The 22,322-nt window shown below is 38.4% G+C and overlaps 1 protein-coding gene across 5 annotated transcripts in view; it reads right to left on the reverse strand.

Annotated features, from left to right (window-relative positions):
* RFTN2 (raftlin family member 2) overlaps nt 1-22,322 on the reverse strand; it is a 49,630-nt gene that overhangs the window by 12,308 nt on the left and 15,000 nt on the right. For all 5 annotated transcript variants that reach the window (XM_084643290.1, XM_084643289.1, XM_084643293.1 and 2 more), the window contains exons 5-8: nt 21,524-21,842; nt 14,895-15,098; nt 7,979-8,100; nt 3,287-3,390 (exon numbers count right to left, since the gene is read on the reverse strand). In XM_084643290.1, the coding sequence (XP_084499416.1) occupies nt 3,287-3,390; nt 7,979-8,100; nt 14,895-15,098; nt 21,524-21,842 (749 nt within the window). The remainder of the gene's footprint in view (nt 1-3,286; nt 3,391-7,978; nt 8,101-14,894; nt 15,099-21,523; nt 21,843-22,322) is intronic.

Below are 22,322 nucleotides of genomic sequence, written 5' to 3' on the forward strand. Positions count from 1 at the left end.
CAATAAATTTGTCGTCTTAATACACATATGATCATTAAAGCAGTCCTTTAAAAAATTATGGAGCTTGTTAAGGTTGCCACCAGCTCTGATACTAAGATACTATTTGTCATGCTTGAATATAGTGTATGTGGGTGATACTATCATGCAGGATATTTCAAATGTTTAAGATGAAGTTTAGGGACGTTTCCTAGGAAAAGAAGGCAAGAAGCTGGGTTGTAAATTCTAATCCCAAACTCAGTTTGTTTATGATCCTGAAAATAATGCTGTGCCATCAGTTTGAGTTAAACAACATTCAGGCTTTCCAACAATCGTGGATTAGTTTGGAGAGTTCAGTCTCTCTGCTTTCAACTGGAGAGTCCACTACTACAACAGGGAAAATTCTTCAAAAAATGATGCAGAAGAGATTTAATCCTAGACCCCCAGGACTCTGTTCATCATGTGAATTTAGAGTAAATCTGTATCAGTAACTATCGCAGCATTAGAGATTGTTGGGTAGATTTCCCAGCAAAAGCTTTATCCACCAGTAAGAAGAGAGGCAACACATTTCATTCTAAAATTACTAATAATATTATCCTGAGCATCTGAACTTTTGGTAATTCTCAAGATCTGGCAAATAACTTCTGAGTGTGAAAAATGTTTTCTTACATTTCAGGTTTTATTTGTAAATTACCTTTTTCTTTAATAAGCAGTCCAGAGAATGCTAATACCCTTTACTTCATATTCAGAATGATTACAAGTCTTAACTCTATTTTTGTTCTTGCCCTTACCAAGGTTCAGTTGACCCCTCAGCTATTGCTATCAGAATAATAGCATCCATCAGTATCTCAAATATTTTAAAAAGTCATGTCAGGTATCCATTTCTCCAAGACACTCTCCACTGTACTCCAACAATACAATCACAACAATGCTGATCCTCTGTGGCAAATACTGTACTAATTACTACAAAGTCACTGCTTGTTTTTCAAACGTCATTGCACAAACATACAGTGCTGTAGGTTTTAGGTCCTGATGTCCAGCTTCTCTGCTACGGTTTTAAACAGCAAAGAAAACTGTTTTTAAGGAAATATTTCCTTTGTCCCATGTGACCTTACCCTCGAGATGGGGAGTTAGAGGAGAGGGCAGTCTTGCCAGACTCTGCTCATCACTCCCTTTCCCAGATCTGAGACAATAATCCATGAACTGCTGCTGTCATGCCTTTATAGGAGCTTTTATTTTGTAAAGTAGAATATCTATTGCAAAAACAGGAAAATTATTAAAAGTTCCAGAAGTTGAATCTACAACTTCAGTGTATCACACCACACTGATTCAGATCAGAACCACATGACACAGAAAAGAAAGCCCAATCATCACATGATAAATCTGGCTAGAACCCAACCCTGTTTTCCTTAAATGTGAGTTTCTATGCTAACATTAATGGAAGGAGGATCAGCCAGTTTTATTAATGTCAGCTTTGAGACCATCACATCTCTACAAAGAAAAACAAACAATGAACATTAATGATTAATGCAGAGAATAGATTCTGTGTGATAAATTGGGACAAGAGTGAGAGAAAATAGAAAACTTTTAAAGAAGAAATTAAAAATGGAAAGCAGATTTTGCTGTAAACTAGTCTTTGCTTTTAAACAGAGTTTCATTAAGAATTATTTTATACAAGTTAACTTTGTTTAAAGATACGGAGAAATCATCTGCCAGAATTCTTAGTGCTCTACTAAATAACCTCCCAAAGTGCTCCATTTAATGGAGATAAAAATGCTAATTGTGACTGTTCTTGGCAGTGTAGGCTATTAGATACTGTTTCTGAAACCTGTTAATATTCTATCTTGGTTTTGAGGTCAGAGTTCAAAGTCTGGGAAAAGGAACAGCTGTACAGACCTCATAGAATGCTCTTCTGTATTCAGACTTTTAATTTAGATTCTTAGGATAATCTGATGATGGCATAATGCCTATCACACAAATACTAGCTTTTCAGGAATTTCCTCTTTTTTAAAAGATAGCTATATTGAGACCTGGAAATAGCAGTTATCAATATAAATTCTACTCAGACTGACGGGACAACACTTTCTTCTTTATAACAGTTTTATCAATTCACACTGTCCCTTTATACAGGGACTTAAAATGAATCTGATAGGCACTATATAAATGTAAGTGAATTTCTTCCAAAGGCATTTCACCAGACACCTCTACAACATGCTGCAGCTGAACTGAACAAAAAATGGTTATGTTTTATACAGCAAAGAAAAATGTTTTTAAAGAACTATTTCCTGTGTCCTATGTGACCTAACCCTCGAGATGGGGAGTTAGAGGAGAGGGCAGACTCGCCAGACTCTGCATATCCCTCCCTTTCCCAGATCTGAAACAATAATCCATGAACTGCTGCTGTCATGCCTTTATAGATTTAAAAACCTATGCATTAGAACAGTGGTTCTCAAACTTTTGCACTTTCACATAGCATGCTTCTGAGTGCCCCAGCCCCCTTATAAATTAAAAACACTTTTTATATATTTAACGCCATTATAAATGCTGGAGGCAAAACGGGGTTGGGGTTTGGGTTGGAGGCTGACTGCTCACGACCCCCCATGTAATAACCTCGCGACCCTCTGAGGTGTCCTGACCCTCAGTTTGAGAACCCCTGCATTATAAAGTGTGTGTGTGAGAGAGAGAATGAGTGAGAAGGAATTATCTGAAGTGACAAAAAAAATACACAACTAGTTTGCTATGAAAATAATGATGAAACATGGCACACTCATCAAAGGAGATGAACAGGCTCAATTTTCCTGGATTAGCACACGCCTTAATTTGCTATAAAGAGTATGTACCTGGTTTTATGGTAGTGTTGTTTCTTAAGTGGTTGAAACATGTTTCTATTCTCTCAGGCCCTGACTCAGCAAAACACTGTTGTGCTTAACTTTAACCATACAAGTTATCCCATCCTTATTCATTAAAGTCAAATGGAATAAGTAAAATCTTAAATGCTTTCCTAAATAGGAATGGGATTATTCTCATGCTTAGAATTAAGCACTCCCTTAAATTTTTTGCTGAGTTGAGGCCTCGGGGCCTAATCCAAACTCCTTTGAAGTCAATGGCCCTAAATCACAAGGCACATTTTTAAAATCCACAAAATCTTATCTAAATGAAGCTACTTACATCCTGAGTCTCATTAACATTTTTATATATTCTTCCTTATTGCATATAGATTAGTTATGTATACAGATATACACTCCGAGATTTCTATTTCTAATATATTCCAGAATTGCATATTTTATGCTTTAAGCTACTTTCTGGTTACCTGTCATGTCGGATGATCGGTGTAGGCAGTACACATGTAAGAAGCCATCCAAACTCAGCAAGCGTGTGCAGTAAAGGTCCATAATCTGTTTTAATTTCACATCCCTACATTAATAAACCAATATAAAAACAGTAAGTGCACTCTGCAGTTTTACCTTATTTCCATATTTAATGTAACAAATTACAATTGACATTATTATTTTATTGAAATAATACCTTGAGGCTGGATTGTAATTGTGTTAGGCACTATACACCTATATAACAAACAGACAGTCCCTGCCTCAAAGAATTCACAATCTTCGTGTCAGACTATAGACAACAGGTGAATAAAACAAAGAGATGGGGGTATTAATTCGGTATATGGGCTTAGGACTAAAGCCCAAATTCTTCACGATACTTCAGCAAGCACCTCGCGTGCTTAATGTTAGGTATGTACTTGAGTACTTTGTTGACTTGGGGCCTAACAGAAAATTTCCATTTTAATTATAATAGTAGAATAATCATTTTTAATGACATTGATTTTTTTAACCTGATTTTTGACTTTGCATTCTGAACAAACATGTCACTGAGTTAAGCTCAAAGCTAATGATTTTTGCAGGTAAAAATGTAAAGGAATAATTATTAAAAAACCTATCAGGATCTAGGAAAATATTATTTTAGGATCCTAAGAATCTGAGACCTATGCAGAAGGAAAACTGAACAAGTCAACTTCTAAATGTGCTAATTACTTAGAAACCTGTTTTACTATACAATTTTTCCACCTTTTTCCAGCAGCGGAGCACACATGAATGAGAGTGGAAAAAATGGCCTTTACCATATAGGCAACACCAAAGACCTCTGGAATACCCAGGTATAAAAACAATTAACTTTTTCCTTCCCATTGTGGTTTCTCCAGGACTGTGTCTCAACAATACTTCTTTGTGTAAGTATGCTGCACACTAACTTTTAGGCCCATTGTGGATCCTGCTGGCAAGCACTAAAAGTTCCCTAGGTTGCATTAATGTAGTACTGTTTGGAGTGGTGCTACTATGGCTTCTTAACAGGGCATCTCATCACAAATAGTTCATTTGGATCAAGAGTTTTTTCCACCCTTGCTTGGTCTCTAGTGCTTATAGGAGGACATCTGAACCCTCCTATAAGCACTAGAGACCAAGCAAGGGTGGAAAAAACAGGGGACTGATGCCTGGATCAAAGACTGAATTCCAACAGATACTACAGTTCCTGAAAGATGGCCGAGAAAAGGGCTAGTTGCCTTCATTTACTTGAATTGTTAAAAATTAAATTTATACTAAAAAGCAGCTGATCAGGCTTCAGGACAGCACTGAGTGGGGAGGAGTGGGGAAATTGGCAGCTTTGACTACAGTGGAAACAGGGAACGAAGTAGAAGAAAAGAGAAGAGCAGTGTAAGTATACAAGGATCTTAGCTTTAGAAATTGAGATTATTTAATTACCAATCAAAACTAGATTTCTGATTACAGAATCACAGAAATTAAATATGGAAAAGAGATCTAGTCTCTCCCACTGTCAATGCAAGATCGTTTGTGAAAGTATGCTTCTTATTGATTTCTCCAGTCTACTTTTAAATATGTTAAGGATGAGGTGCAATGTAGTCCACAAATGTGAACGTGGAGAGGCCACCTTTTAAAAATAAATAAAATCATTTTTTTAAATTGCTTTTTCCTCTTGCTTGTCCTGCAGTGTTAACAGCCTATGACTGCATGAGCTGCAGAGTCTAGTGCAGGGGTGGGCAAATGTTTTGGCCCGAGGGCCACATCTGGGTATGGAAATTGTATGGCAGGCCATGAATGCTCACAAAATTGGGGGTTGGGGTGGGGAGGGGGTGAGGGCTCTGGCTGGGGGTGTGGGCTGAGGAGTTGGGAGTGCAGGAGGGTCCTCTGGGCTGGGACCGAGGGATTCAGAGGACGGGAGGGAGATCAAGGCTGCGGCAGGGGGTTGGGGCATGGGAGGGGGTCAGGGCTTCAGGCTCTGGCCAGTGCTTACCTCAAGCAGCTTCCAAAACCAGCAGCATGTCCCCTCTCTGGCTCCTATGCGGAGGTGTGGCCAGGCAGCTCTGCGCGGTGCTCCGTCTGCAGGAGCTGCCCCTGCAGCTCCCATTGGCCGTGGTTCCCGACTAATGGGAGCTGCGGGGGAGGCGCTAGGAGCCAGAGAGGGGACATGCCGCTGCTTTTAGAAGATGCGCGGAGCGGGGCAAGCCCCTAACTCCGCTCCCCGGCTGGAGCGGGGCAAGCCTCGGACCCCGCTCCCCGACAGGAGCTTGAGGGTCGGTTTAAAATGTCTGGAGGGCCGGATGCGGCCCCGGACCATAGTTTTCCTACCTCCGTTCCAGTGTATGGGCAGAGCTACTGGAGAGAGGCAGAAGAACCAGTGAAAATATGTAAAAGGGCAACAAGGAATAAGGAGGAAAAAAAGGCATGGGCGGGGTGGGGATTCAGAATATATGAAAAGAAAAAAGAAAACAGGAAGTATAAAAGGGAAAAAGTGAGGCAAGAGAGAAAATGAACAGGATAAAAGACACCTCACGATCTGAAGCTAGTGGTCATCTGTAGAGCTGGTCAGTAATATTCCATTGGAATGACTGTGATATGTAAGACCTCAAATCTTTTTCTTTGTCTGAAAACTAATGGATTTTCAATAAACATCTTCTGATGAAAACAAAGCTTTTAAAAAACTGCGAAAAGCTCTTGTGAGGAAGGGTAATATTTTCAAAAATACCGAAGTGACCTAGGAGTTTGAGTCCTATAGACTGTCAGTGAGGTTTAGGCTTCTAAATGCCTAAATTGCTTTTGAAAATGGGAATTGGGCTCCAAGGGCATTTAGGGCACTTTGGAAAATTTTACCTGAAATCCTTCCTTTGTGCACTACAAACAAATCTAGCTGCCAAAGGAAACATCTAAGTGTTATGTATTGGAGGCCAAATTCAGATCTCAGTTTAAGCAGGTGCAATTTCACTGACTTCAGTGAAGTTATTCTTGTTTGTACCATGTCTCAATTTTGTGCAGTCCCGTTGAATTCACTGTCCCTATTCACATGTGTAAAGTTACTCAAGTGCCAAATGTTTGCAGACTAGATCCATGTTTTGCCCAGAAAATAATTATCTTTACATTTTTAAATCTCCCCCCGCCCCCATTTGACACATAATAGTACTTTATACTGTATAAAGGCAGCTGAATTAGAGCTAATTGCTTGTGATTTTTTTCAGTTTGCTGGCAATTCTGAAAAATTAAAAAAATTTGTTTTGGTCAAACAAAACATTCTGTGTTTCAATTTTGACCAATTAAAAACATTTTTTATTTTTAAAATAAAATTAAAGGAAATTTTGAAACAGTCATTTGAAACAGAAAAATCAAAATGTTTAATTCCCAAAATATCAAAATGAAATATTTCAATTTTTTCAGAAATATGTGTTGAGTTTTTTTTAACTGAAACAGTTTAGTGAAATTAATACAAATCTGCAACTGTTTGGTGTCATTGAATTTGCATATTTTGCTGAAAAAAGTTTATCAAAAAATTTCACACAGTTCCAGTCTAATTTTGTTCTGAGAATACTACTCCTTGTCAAATTGAAGTCCCAACTGCATTAACTATAATTTTTGAAAGGATTGAAAATTGAAAATTTTGAAGCCCAGTAAATAAGAACTCCAAAGAAATGAGGGGTATAAAATTATACCTTTTACAAAGTGTGCCGAACTGACACACTAATAAACTGTGTAAATGTTTCCATAGAAAAAGCTGGCCTATAGGCAAATAAGGTGGAAGGTGTATTCTGTCACAGTAAATGGAGCTTGAGAAGGGTAACACTGTAATGTCACTGATTAAAAAGACAATCATATGTGATCAAATTTACTGAGAACAGAAGGGACTTTTCTGAGATTATGGGACCTGACCATAGAGGAGATTGAGAAACTAGTTACTTAAAGCAGAAGACTTGGCAGTGGTTACTGGTCACCTATTTATCAGCAACCTGGCATGAAAATGTTTAATAAATGGATGCAGAACAAGGATTCTCAAACTTCATTGCACGGTGACCCCCTTCTGACAATAAAAATTACTACGTGACCCCAGGAGGGGGAACTGAAGCCTGAGCCCACCCAAGCCCTGCCTCCCCCTGGTTGGCAGGGAGCAAAGCTTCAGCCCCAGGCTGGGGGCCTGTAACCTGAGCTGCACCGCCTAGGGCTAAAGCCCTTAGGCTTCAGCTTTTGGCTCCAGTTGGTGGGACTCTGGCTTCGGGCCCAGGCCCGAGCAAGTCTAAGCCAGCCCTGGTGACCCCATTAAAACAGGGTCGTGACCCACATTGGGTCCCGATCCACAGTTTGAGAACCGCTGATGTAGAAAGAAATGAATTAAAGCACATTTTCAAACATTACAGTCTGTAAAACAAATACGCCACTCTTAAGCAAGTGTAAAAGATGATTTTTCATCTATTTTTGATCAAATTTCTACACTACATGTAGAGTCTGATTGCTAGATCTTACTTGTCTATTTTATGGATTTGATTAAAAATATACAAATTCAGCATTCAGTCTTATGATTTCAATGGTAGTCTTGTTTGTGTAAAGCTGACTGTAAGAAGGCATACTAAACTTGTATCTAACTCTGATACAAACATCCGAAGAAAAAACAATACAGAAAATTAAAGATAAAATGTTAAATTGGTAAATAAACAGCGAGTTACCTCAATGACAGTCCATTGTTCTACAACTATTGTGTCATTTCCTTTCCTGTTAGAACCTGGAACTCCTGAACCTTCTTCTTCATATATAAATAATCCTTCTAAAGATTTGGGCATGTGGTCTCCTGTGGAAGCAAGGACATGTGTAAGGTGAACTATAAAGACTTAGGCACATATCCTGCAACGATGTACACATCTTCTTAACTTTATACACTGCTTATAGTCCCATTGGAATCACATTATCTGAGACATCATACATTCATTTTTAATGTTTTTTTCAGCTGTCTCAGTCGCCACTTTATAAGCTATGAAGTCATATTCTTAATCAAATTACTGTATTTTCCCTTTCTACAGGGAGTCAGCTATTAATTAAATGCAAATTTCCATATTATTAAAAGCATTAGCAAGTAAGTGCCATATTTGAGTTTGAATTCCTGTTTCTTATACAACAGAAAGATAACCACTATTTATGAAGCACACAGAAACTCTATACTCAGCTTTGAAATCACATATGTCTGACCAAAACAAATACAGTTGTTGGAGATGGGAGAGGATTAAAGAAAAACAAAACAAATTACAGGGTCTATCCACAGTCACTTAAAAAAAATATGAAATGGCCACAGGAAGAGCCTGAAACAGAAGTAAATGTAGGAGGATTCCTGATGGGAAGGAAGTTTCAGAGAACACCTCCCTGACTTACTTCTTGTGAGAGTTTGATAATATCCAGCTGGCCCAAACTAAAGCTGTGCATCATATGTTGGTTCATTTTCTGTCTTTGATAGCATAGTGCATCTCCTAAGAGCCATCTGGAAGCCCTTTCTGTAGTGGTACCTCAATAGCCGAGAATCTTAAAAACTAAAAAAAATTAAACTAAATTTAAACAGAAAATAGAAATACTCTTCAATATTTTAAATCTTCTCCAACATACCATGAATGTACAGAGAAGATTGTCTCTGTGACATAACTTATGGTTATGCACAAATACTGTGATACTGTAATTTTGTTTGGAGAATAACTGAAAGAATTCCACAGTTGGTCTGACTTGGAATTTTACCAGATGGACATAAATTTTCTAAATATAGTATGAATTTGACCATCTCAAACATCAATTTCCAAATCAATGCTAAGTATTAAAAGAGTCACAATAATCTTACTTCTTTTTGGGTCTGCATTTGCAGTAAATCTTACCTGTTTTTGGAGATATGTGTATTTTAAATTACATATTTACAGGCAAATATACCTATCATGCATGTATTGAAATAGAATGTGTAATGTTTAATTTTCACACACACACACACGCGCGCACACAATGTGGCTGAGAGTGTAAATGTGTGTGTGTATATATGTATGTGATTGAGTGTGTACACAATACACCCGCACACACTTTATTAGGGTTTGCAAATAGTTCAATTCTATAAATTCATTAACTGCAGATCTTCTCTTCAGGTTTTAGGTAGGTGCTTGAAATAGACAGTCAAAATTAGGAAATATTTTAACATTTAATATTTCAATGTTGTCAGATAGGTCTTCTATATTTTACAAAATTATTGAAATAAAAGTCACCTCTCTGCTGAGATATTTTTAAAAATTCCAGTATCTGTTTATAACATTCACAAAATATTTAGTGACAAATTCCTCCCTTGTGAAACTCTATCAACTTCAGTGGAGTTTCAGTAGGAATGCATTTGGACTTTTTGTCCGTCTAGTCTATGATAGTAATTTACCATTTTGAATGCTAGTACCCAAAACAAATTCTAGAGTATAATATTTTTTAAAATATCTCATAGATAGTTGTACAAACAGAAGAGCAAATAAAATGTTGCCACGACAGCTTTTTCTGCGTTAGAAATAGTGAACTCTGTTGTGGCTCGATATTCATTATATTTTCTCTTGCACTAAAATAGGAACTAGTTCAACCACTCAAATAAACAGAATACTGCCAAGTTTTGTTCTGATAGCTTCTGGAAATACTTCTGTTTTCTTTGCTAAAATGCTCTTTTTTAAAATTCCATAGGGCCTGAGCCAAATGACCATTTCTGCAGCTGTTTGGGCTACATGTGGTGTTACTTATTCATATTGTAATAAAGCCTAAAATGTACTAGGTGATGTACAGACAAATAGGAAGACAACTCCTGCTAAAAAGAACGCAACACCTGTTAAAAAAAAAAAAAGCGAGGATAAAGGATGCAACACACGAACAAAGTAGACAAGGTGGTGGGAGGCACTCATTGTTTAAATTCCATTTTATCTATTTATTTTTGTTCAGAAAGGTGTTAGATTTCAGCTCTCTGGGAGGCCCAAATATTCAACTGATTATATAAACTCTTTTAGGTTGACGTCAAGAACAAACAAACCAGGCAAGAAAGAATCCAGTAGCTAAATTCAGCTCTAGTCTCTTTGTAAACTCTTTCCCAGGTTACAGACACTTGAGAAGGAGAAAAGCCCACCCACACGTTAGATTGTCTCTTTAAACGTATACATTTTAATCCAGCATTGTTACTCCCAAGATCTCCACTGCAATATATAACAATCAGGCTGGGCAGAATCAGAGGCACCCGTTGTTCAAAGGAGGCAGCGTGGAATGCCGAAGTAAGATGTTCCCCAGGTGTTAACAATGGGAGAGTTCTTCATAAGAACAAAATGGTAAAGACTTGTGGAGAATAGGAGGCCTGTGGAACTTCTGTTGGACAACAGTTGCGGAGGTTAATTTTGGTTTAAAGCAGTTTTCCTCAATGAATTAGAACAGGTATTGTCCCCTCTATTTCTAGCACTGGGAGAAATCTACTAAAGTCTAAGGGCATGATTCCACTCCCACTGAAGTCAAAGCATATGTCTACACTGTAATTAAAAACCTGCAGCTGTCCTGTGCCAGCTGACTTGGGCTCAGGCTACAGGGCTCTTTAATTGCGACAGGCTGGAGCCTGGGTTCTAGGACCCTGTGAGGTGGGAGGATCAATCAGATCAGGCAAAGAGAAGCAAGTTAAGTTGTTGCAGGAATTATTGCTTAAGGGGGAGGGAAAAGAGAGAGTTTTTGGAGCACCTCCTCTTAATCATGTTGTCTGATGAAAGTCACAAATAACAGGCTTCCTCACTTTTATATTCTAGGCCTTTTAAAATAATTCTCTAGTAACTCTGGGATACCTTTTTGTCTGCAAACTGAAGAATGACAGCCTTTTCTCAAACACACACATGCACTGAATGAATTTGGCTTAGAACTGTGGCCTCATGATTTACAGAGATTGAGTGATGCACAGCAAAAGTTAATTGCCATATAAACAGAAAAATTGATTGGTACAGTGGGGATAGAACTGTCAGGGAACAGGCAGATACTAAATGACTCATAAAAAGTTACCTTAAAATATATTATTTAGCTAGCACTCTTAATATACTTGATTATTTTACACAGAATGAGTTTGAGTCTTGCACAAACTGTTTGTGAGAGTCTGTGAAGAAACACTTCAATGAACTTTTACAAAGCAGCTTTTCTGAATTAAAGTCCTGTGCTCCATTCATTCATACACAACTGCCATAAGCAATTCTAAAAGAACACTGACCATTTAGAATCTAGGACAACCGAAAAACAACAAAACTTGGGCAACAGACAAAATACCACTTTAGAGGAACTTAAACTCTTCATTCAGCACAAAATAACTTAAGAGTAAAATTCAAGGAGATAAATAGGTCAAGCAGTTCAAGTCTGTTCACCTAACAGAGTATTGCTATAAAATATTCTCTTCTTTGCATTATATTCTAATCTTAAATCAACTAATATTAGGTAAGGAAGACAGCAATGTATTAATTAATTTTGACTAAAAATTTACATTTGGTATGTAAGGTTCAGTTTCAAATACTTGCAAAAGAAATTGCTACATAAATTATTTTGTTTTGCAATCCAGTAAGATAATTTCCTGTTTCTCACATCATATTCAGTTGAAAAATATTTAACAAATATTAATAATAATTCTATCTTAATTAAAATATTAATCATACCTTAAATAGTACAGTAGTCTAATACTGAAGCCACAGACTTTCTAGTAAGAAACAGCTTTTGAAGGTATCATTTGTAGTACAGTAGAGCTCAGAGGGTCTGTCACAGGGTGGGCTGACTCTTCAAGGGATTTGGACTCAACCCTACCTGTGCCTTATCATCTGGTGATGGGTGGTAGGTAACCAGGCATCACATGATGGTAGCCAAGGGACAGGACTTCCTAAAAGAAGGAGCTTGCTCTGTCAAAGTAGTGTTAGATCAGAGGCTAGGAAAGAGCATGGGGAAGTCTCTCTAGATAAGTTCAGAGTGGGCCTGGTAGAGCTCCTCTGCCCAGAGGAATGTAAAGAACAGAGAGCAAACAAGCAAGTGCATGTGCACCCATGCAAGCTGGACGCTGAAGCCTCAGTACAGCCAAGGAGAAAGACTTGCAGGAAATTGGGAGGCTCCTTGAGGGGATCCAGAGAGCACTGAGTGATATAGAGGAACAGGAAAGAAGCTCTCTACAGCAGCCAGATTAAAAGGTCTGACTGGAGCCACCTTCAGTGAGGGGCAGGACAGAAACCTTAAGAGGAAGAGGCTTGAGGAAACAGAAGCAGCAGGAAGTGGAAAGAATTGTTGAGCCCAGCAAAGGGTTGAAGAAACTGGAGAGGGGGAAAGACTTGTTTTGGTTTAAGTTGATATTGGAACTGAGTGATTTTAATAAACCAGACTCCAAGAAGAGATGGTATTTGATTTGCATAAGAGGGTAGGGGCACTTTCTGAGAATGCAAAGAAGGGGAAATTGAGGCACTGGCAGGGTCCATTGCCAGTTCAAGAAAGACCCTGCTAAAAGCATCAAATGAGGTTAGGGCACAGTGTGCTAAGTACTCTACAAACATTTAGTAAGAGCCAGTCCCTGCCCCAAAGAGCTTACAGTCCCAGAGGTACTAAATGACTTGCCCCAGGTAATACAGCAATTCTGTGACAAAGCTGAGAACAGAAGCCAGGTTTATTGGTTTCTGTCCTGAAGTCTAACTAATAGAGTAGCGGTTCTCAAACTTCATTGCACTCTGACCCCTTTCTGACAACAAAAATTTCTACACGACCGTAGGAGGGGGGACCAAAGACCGAGCCCGCCTGAGCCCCGCTGCCCGAGTCCTGCCACCTCAGGCGCGGTGGGGGGGCCAAAGCTGAAGCCCAGTGGCTTCTGCCTTGGGCAGGGGGCATGTAACCTTAGCCCTAGGCAGGGGGACTTGGGCTTCAGCTTCAGTCCCAGGTGGTGGGGCTTGGGCTTGGGCTTCAGACTTGCTGGGGCCCAAGGCCAACACCAGCCTTGGCGACCCCATTAAAATGGGGTCATGACCCACTTTGGGGTCCCAACCCAACCCCTGTAATAGAGCCATTGGTAAAATCTTGCTTCTTTTAAAACAAACAAAAAACAAACCTCCACAACAACAAACCCTATGGCTAACTACTATTGGAAAAAAGAAGAAATAACCCCCTCTCTTGCCAAGTGACTGAAATAAATGGAACTTCAGGCTGGTGTGAAGGTCTGGGCTTGTCTTTTAAAGAGCGCTGAAACTATAAACCAACATAATACCCAATCACATCGAAATTTTGTTACTTAAATGATTAATAGAAACGCGGTCCTTAAATAATTGTTTGAGGAGCTAGCTGTGTAATTAGAGTGACCTATATGTCATACTTTACTGACTGGATAATAAATGATTAAAGGATTAAATGTTAACTTCTACAATGTATGGTGTTGTGTTTAAATATAATGTGGCTATTGTCAGTGACTATCCAAAACAAGCACCTGACCGGTTGCAGGTGATGTGACGCTTTGTACATTAATCATTTGGAATGATCAGAAATGACACTTGCCTCATCACAACATTTACAAAAGAGGGGATCACTACTGGAGATAAGCCAAAGACAAAAACTCTGGCTCTAGAACAGATTCCAAACTTCCCCAGAGTTCATGGGTGTTCAGATGCAAGGTTTGGTTTAGGGCCATCTCTAATTACTACAATTTATTTTAGTAAGTGCGGAGTACACTGTGGTAGTCAGTGAAAAAGATAAAAAAAAGACTCAATAGCCAAGGAGAAAAATTTAAGGGCATTAGTGTGCACCAGCTGGGGTATGAATTCTAGCACGCACCAGCATGTTGTTCACTAACTGGTCAAGTGGACCCTGTTGGCGTACATAAGCAATGAAAGTATAAGCAATTTGGTCATAGCAGTTTTGTTAACAGATACTATCAGAAAACACTAGGGGTAAAATCCTGGCCCCAGTGAAGTCAGTGGGTAAAACTCTCATTGATTTCACTGAGGCCAGGATTTCACCCTACGGGTCTAATCCTTCCATCCTAACACACACAAAACACTCTCATTGATTTCAGAATGCATCATGCTGGAATAAAGACTGCAGGAACAGGTCTTTAGTATTTATCTTATAGTGTATTTATAACACTGTATACTCAATGGGAATTGAGGGTACTCGGAATTTCACTGGAAGGACTCAACAAATTGCAGGACTAGGCCTTCTATGAATACCAGTTGATACGCATTCTGAGAATATTATGCCTAATATTTTGTTACTATATGTAATTATTATTAGCAATAAGTATTTGAATAAAATAGCATTAGCAGTAAGTGATGCTCTAATTAATACTTTATTATTAAAAATAATATTTTTTCCCTTTGGAAAACTTTGAGCTGGGTAAAACAAAAGAGAAATTTCAATTATTTTAAGATATGACTGTCAAGGAAACAGTGAAAGTTTTTCCTCTTTAAATCAGGTCTCGTTCTGTGAAGTTGCAACAACAAAAATTACCATAGTACCCATCATTTTTACAAACAGGGATATCAGATTTGCTCCTCTATATTGAGAAGCAAAATCTGACCTATGTTTTGCACGGTTTAAAATCTCATGAAAAATACACTTACTTACCTTTAGAAGTTTCCCAGTATACAAAAGAATCAATTAATGACAATCCTTGTTTATAATAAAATGCGGTTAGTTCTAGCCAGTCTGCATCCAGAGTACTAATGACTGCCCCTTTTCTTGTTACTTTCATAGACAAAATGCCCTCATAATAGGTCCAGCAGGTTGAGTCATCATCAAAAACATTGAAGACTGTATATAATTTATTATCTGAGTGAAAATATAAGAAAAGAAAAAGATCAGAAAAAGTAATGTCTTAAAGGAATACAATCAACTTAAAAATTACACTTCTGTCTGAATATTATTTGCTATTTTTATTACAAATAACCATTAAGATTATTATTTGACAAATTATTTTTCTCTACTTTCAACTTTTCTATACAATGAGAGCACTCTGTATATAATTTTTGTGGTTTCCCTGTCAATCAATTAGTCAGTTTTCTTTGATTATGTGGATCTTTTCACACAGCAACATGGCAGGGAAAAAACTTGGAAAAAAACCCAGAAAAATGTAATTATAAAACCACAAGAATTGTCAGGGTGATTCAGGGGAAGGTGTAGTGCTTGAAACTACTTTTAACTTTTTTTTTAACTGACTAGATCGTGAGTTGATGGTATTCCTTTAACCCATTAAAATCATTAAATTTTTTAGGGAATCTACTGAAAAAACATGAATCTCACTTATTTTCTATATCTAAGCATTAAAATAATGCTATTATACTAAACAAATATAACAACCAGTAAATGGAGTTCCAGATGAATTAATTCCACAAATCCAAACCTCTTAAAGAACACTGCAGTGACTGGTTATATAAGGCTTTAGCTAAACAAATGTTTACTACATAGGTATATAATTACATATACACACATGCTCGTATATTTATGGGCAAAGCCATGGAATAAACTGCATTTTTTTGTGCACACCTTGGACTAATTTATCAGCAAATCAAATCCCTGGGACTACTACTATTTCAAACCCCTGAGCAACTTTAAGCAGCACCATCTAAAAAACAAACCCACCAGAGAAATGTTTCCTCCCCCCACATCCAAAATGACCAGTCTGACGTGAAGTCTAGGCAATTTGTCAACTCTGGACCATTGACAGGCTTAAGATTTACTATTTCATGACTGCCTCAGAGTTAGAAATGGAACTTATATAGAGGATATATTCCTGGGTGGGATGAGGGATATGTGGGGAATTTTTTCTGGGACTAAGCTTGAAAGGTGTCTGTGTGTGGACCTGACTGCCTTCAGCAAATCTATGCACAGTCTGAGCACTGTAGCATGCCTTTTGGTCCTTTCCTGTGTTTTTTCTGATGCAGGGAGCCTGACCTCTCCTTGCACAGCTCACTCAAGTGGCTCTGCTCTTCAGGGGCATTTTGTCATAGACTTCAATGGGCCCAGGATTTCACCCTCAGTGTCCACCCTCACTCCTGTCCCTACATGTCTCTTCTTCAGCCTTGGGGTAGGCCAGGAACCAGAATGGAGAAAACTGAAGTAACTGAACAATACTGAATATCTGTATTATTTAAAAGACTCAGAAGTCTGATGTTATTGAAAGCTGTGCAGAGAAGAAAGATAATTGCCAGGCTCCTCCACAGCTAAGTGAACTGTATGTTCAGTATTATCTGATTCTTGGAACATTTGGATATTTCTATCAGAGCTAGATAATTAAAGTTCCACTGTTTAAAGCCCTTTTGTTTCATCTGTACTATTTAATGATACTGTTTCATTATTTATGTAGTTTATTTTATACAGAATCTTTATATTCCAATGGTTTCAGAGTAGCAGCCATGTTAGTCTGTATTCGCAAAAAGAAAAGGAGTACTTGTGGCACTTGGAGACTAACAAATTTATTTGAGCATAAGGTTTCGTGAGCTACAGCTCACTTCATCTGATGCATCATGAAAACTTATGCTCAAATAAATTTGTTAGTCTCTAAGGTGCCACAAGTACTCCTTTTCTTATATTCCAACATTATCCTTTAAAAATACATACAGCTTTTTGAAAGGTGAAACCTTGTCCTTTTCAAAATGGTAAAAAGCAATTCCAGTATTTTCCATCTATTTATAAGGAAGAACATTTTACTAGCAACAGCTAGTAAAGTCACTTCCTTTTAAAACATCTGCAATCTAGCTTTTCCAGGGAAGTGATGGACAGCAGCCAAAATAGAAATGACAATTCAAGCAAGAATTTACATTTTAGAAGTTGGTTGAATATGCATAGTTTACTGTGATGGGGTATGTACCCCATAATGACTCTGAAAGGGTTAATGTGGTCCAAGAGGCCAATTAATCCATCTGGTTGCATACGGAGGATGGGCCAGGTGTGATTAAAGATGAAATGCAGCTGGGAAAGGGCTGGATGGTGCTATAAACAGACCAAGTTTAGAGCAGAAAAGGCTGTAGGGAAGAAACTATGGTTGCTCTTTTGGGAGAAGGGAATCATGAGATCTGCAGAGAACAGGATGCCTTTTGCAGGGTGAGCAGAAAGTCTCAAAAAATATTTGGCAGGAAGGGCCTACATCCACAAAAGGATATAGGTGTTGTGATGCTCAGTGCAGCATGACCTAACTTTTAGGTGTGTAGAAAGCCTCAAGAACAGCACCATGATCCATTAAACCTGAGGTAGGTGCCTAAGCTCCCTATAGAGAGAGGCACCTTAGAGTGCAATCTACAAAAGCCACAGGTTAGGTAGGTAGCCACTTAAATTAGCAAATGGGAGATGCTGATGAGAGGGGTGTGTCCTAAGCCCTATCCATCTTGCAGGGATAGGATCTCCCTACAGCCTGGATTTAGGCACCTATCTCTGCTTGCAATCCACAAACTAGGGGAAGATGGGTGTTCTTCCACCTAATTCTCCTACCATACCCAATCTGATAGGCATGTTCAAAGTCTGCCTACCTGCACACAAAACAATAGGGACGTGCTCTCTTATAATGCTGAGCCCAGTGGTTAGAGTACTTATCTGGAATAAGGGAGGACCTTCCAACACTGTTCAAGTTCCCCCTCTGCCTGATGAGAAGGGATCTGAACAGGAACCTGCTACCTCGTCAGTGAGTGCTCTAACCATTGGGCTACAGGATATTCTGATGTGGATCTCCCATTGAAGTTGCTGAACTTTACTTAAACAAGTGCATAACAATCAACTGGGATGAGAGTGAGAGTAAGAATCGCTACTGCCCAATGGATAGAGCACGCACCTGAGAAGTGGCAGATTCCTGTTCAGATCCCTTCTCCTCATCTGGCAGAGGCAGGCACTTGAAAGTGGGGTCTCCCACATTCCAGCGAGTACCCTAACCAAGGGGCTAAAAATAATAAGGGAGCTCCTCCTTGTCCCTCTCACTCCCTGGCACTGTCTTGTGTGGACTTAGGTGGTCTCTGACTATGCCTATTGGATTGGGCCCTACACGTGAGTTAGGCGGAGGCACACCTATCTTCTCCTGGTTTGTGGATTGCTCTGAGATTTAGGTGGGAGAGAGGCCTCCTGGTGCCTAGAGTGAGACCGGAATGTGCATGCCCAGAGGCAGAAACGTAGGCAGCTAGAGAACTTTTACTGCAAAAATGTAGGTGCTGAGTGAGTTTAGGAACATATGGGGTAAGGTAGTGGGGTGTGTGTGTCATGGATCATAGTGGTGCCAAAAAATGGGACTTGCCACTTAAGTATCTCTGTGGATCTGGCCTGAGAAGTCAAGGGAGGTTGCAGCAGGCAGTCTGGTGGAGTGAACCTTGACTGCCTGTCTTAGAGACCCTGGACTGGAACGCAGTGTAGAGGGCAGGCTAGGGTTCTCCTTCCAGCCACTGGCAAGGTGGTGTGAAGCCCGTGAGAAGGGAATATAGACTACTAGAAGCCCTGAGAAAAGAGTGTACAGACCACTGGGCTCAGAATTGTGTGTGGTGGATTGGATGGAGGGATCGGACATTGGTTTTGTTGGACTATCTATTATCTCAGATGGGGTGTGATTAAATGTGACCTGGCTAGAGGGCTGATTCATGAGACAAGGCAAACCACTGTAGGGCTGGAGTGGTCATCAACAGGGGATCCCAGAGGAGAAGAGTCTGCTATGCCATATCTAGCCTTGATGGAGGGGCCCATTGGTGAGTTGACCCTTACTTGTAGTATTGTGTTAACACACAACACGTGCATCCATAAAAATAGTTTGTTTTCACACTCAATTTTAGATGGTCCAACTGACCAGATCATTTAAGGCCTGGTTTACACAAAGTTTTTTACTAGTATAACCATGTTGGTTAGGCTGTGAGAAGACAGATTTACTGATATAACACGAGTACAACCCCTCTAGCGTGGATGCAGTTATAGCTGTATAAAGGTGTTTATAATGGTATTGTTCCTGTACAGTATAACCGCCTTTATACCAGTATAACTGCATCCATACCAGGGGCTTATACTGCTTTATCTGTACCGGTACTGTTAAGTGATACAATTTAACACAGTTAATGTTTTTGCTTCATGCTTTCATATTTGTTAATAGGAAGTACAAAATCTTAATGCAATTATCATTTTGTGCAAATGTTCATGTCTACCAGACTTATTACATACCAGTAGTAATATACTCAGAACTAGATATTCAAACCTTGAACATCTGATGGTTCCTTAAATTTGGCTCTCAGACATGTCATTTTATTTTGTATCTCCTGCACAAGGATTGAGATGAACATGGCATATCAAAATAGGATGCAAATCTGCATGCAGAATGGCATGCAGTTAATTGAATTTTTTTCAAACTGTATGCTTGTAACTTTTTAAAGGAAATAAGGGTGATATGCAGTGTTCAAAAAGAGTGGATGTTACATTTCCAAGTTATTATCTTAGAAATGCTAATAACTTCTATGAACATGTGACTAACAGCTGAAGAAAAGTAAGACAAATCCAGGATAGAAATCTTTTAAGATTTCCATAAAATGTTTGCATTGAAGAAATGTCTTGGTTGATAAACTGGTTATAAAAATATCCATGTATAGAGTGCTGTGACAGACTAAGATTTCTCACTTTTTTGTTCCAAGTTTAATATTTATATTCCACTAATCTTTGAGACTAATGAAACCTGGCTTTCACTTTGGGAGGAAAGAGTTATGCTTTAACTGGTTATGTTATAAAGGCTCAGCACATTGCACAAGAACCACTTGAATTCAGGTATTAATAATAAAATAATAATAATAATAATAAATAATAATTGGTTTTCTTTACAGTCCTCAAATGAAGGAGGGTACTTGTTTCCTGGCAGGAAGGTAGAAAAACTGCCATTGAATTTAATTAGAATGTGTCTGGTACATAATGGAAGAATTCACTATGCTAAACAGTCATTTAAAAACCCATCTATTAGGTAGCAGGTGGGTAAGGTTGATAGCCTTCACCTCAGAAAGGAAGGAAGGATGAACGGACTAAAAAGACCTAATAGGGAAACCCATGTGTTCCTCTCTCTGTTTCCCACAAAGGGCGCATCTCAGTAGAAAAAAGGTCTGTTCTTAACTTGTGTTAGATATTGCATGGTAACTAACATGAGGTCCTCATGAAGACATGGCAGTTTGTAATTGTAATATGAGTTATCAGGTTGACGTAAACTCTGGATTCCTTCATAGCTTTACCACGACTTGTTCATGTGTGAAAATTAGGAGCTGCCTTGCCTTCACTAGGATTTTATTCATTTTAGTTACCATGCGTCAGCTAACTTAAAGAAGAACACATTTTCTTTCTTAATGAACACTTAATGAATCGCCAAAGTAAAGTTGCCTGACATCCAGAGTCACAGTGTTCTAGAAGATGACATCTCAAACAGAATGGGTTATATATTTTAATATCTTTACATCTTCCTTTTGTAACTAAGCTTTCTGCCATATTAACAAAAATGTTCACCAATGAGTTTTCTTATACTCCACTTTTCATGCATGTTTCCTCTAATGTAAATAAATTCTTTATCTGTTATCCTCTTTGATTTCACTGTTGCACTAATTTGAGTTCTCTGAGGGTATCTCTTGAAGGTATGTTACCAAAATCAGTCCATTAAGAATAGATTAGTCTGCTATGCATTACATGGGCTGGAGAGGAGTATGTTTGAATTATATCCCCTAGCACCTAATAGGTCCCTTTTGTCTTAAATTGAATTCAAGTTAGGGAGTTTGAATAATTGTGGTGTAATCTTAGGGGCCTATTAAAAGTTTCTTGCTGATTAATAAGGGTAACAAATCTTGTAACACAATTTCATCCTTTGATGATAGGACACCATTTTTCAGGCACACACAGTTGTGTTCACTTATGCACACACTTGTCATACAAAGTTATTTGCTTGCAATATTAAAAACATTGAGCTTTTACTGTCTATGCTTTAACAGTCTAAAGTTTTAACAGTTCACTTAAAACAGGGGAGATATGAGAAGAGAGAGGTAATTTCTACATAATATTGGATACATACTACAGAAGACAGAATTAGTATTGTTTTCTATTTGTCAAGCTGCTCTAAAAATGAATATGTATTTAAACTTAGAGATCTTTAAAACCTATATTTTATAAGCTAGAATATACTGTAATAAGTTTTGCTTTACATTTTTGTTATCCTTTTTTGCTATAACTCAATGTAATTATCCCGCTACTGCAATAGACACACGGTGTTTTTTTACCTTCTCCTTTCCTTGGTTTAGTAGGTCTGGGGCTGCCTTCTTTTCCAAATTGGAAATCAGCATCCTGTAACTGTCCCCTTTCTGGCTGAATTTCTTCCTCTATTCCACTCTCAGATGACTGACCACTCAAAGTCCCTTCATTCCAGTTTTTATAGTTTTCATCATAATTGTATTTCCTGTGCTCTCTACTCCTTATGCTTAGTGCTGATTCAGAGTCCACATTTCCATCTGTGTTTGTGCCATTACAGAATTTAGGTTGTGGAAAATGCTGTGTTATAAATCCAACAAACTTCTTCCCTCTTTTAGCAGCTTCATTGACCTGCATGTATAAAATAGAGTTATTCTGAAACTTTATGAATTTACAGATTGAAGATAAGACACTTCTACGTCACACATATTCCATAAAAGAAGATGCTGATTTGCAAGCAAATATATCCAAGACGCAATGTACTTAAGGATTGTGGAGTTCTCATGTTCTATATTTTAAGGCAAATATCAGTTTACTTGATTCTGCAAGCTCTCCATGCACTGAAGTCAATAGGCATTCTGCAAACAGGGTAGCTTCTATGATTAGGCCAAGAAATGTGTTCAAATACTAGCTGTAATACTAACTTAAATGTATATAGCGCCTTTCATGTAGAAGAATAACAAACTTTTTATTACATGTGTGTGAACTTCACAACCCACTAAAATGCAGCCATTTGGGATAAAAAATGGTATCTATTCTGCAACAGAACCAAAATTATCTTGAGGGCAGCAAGCAATGTTGGGGGAGATTTTTAAAAGTGCCTAAGGGATT

Source organism: Lepidochelys olivacea (assembly GCF_965140295.1).
Source record: "Lepidochelys olivacea isolate rLepOli2 genome assembly, chromosome: 11".
Classification (NCBI taxonomy): Eukaryota; Metazoa; Chordata; order Testudines; family Cheloniidae; genus Lepidochelys; species Lepidochelys olivacea.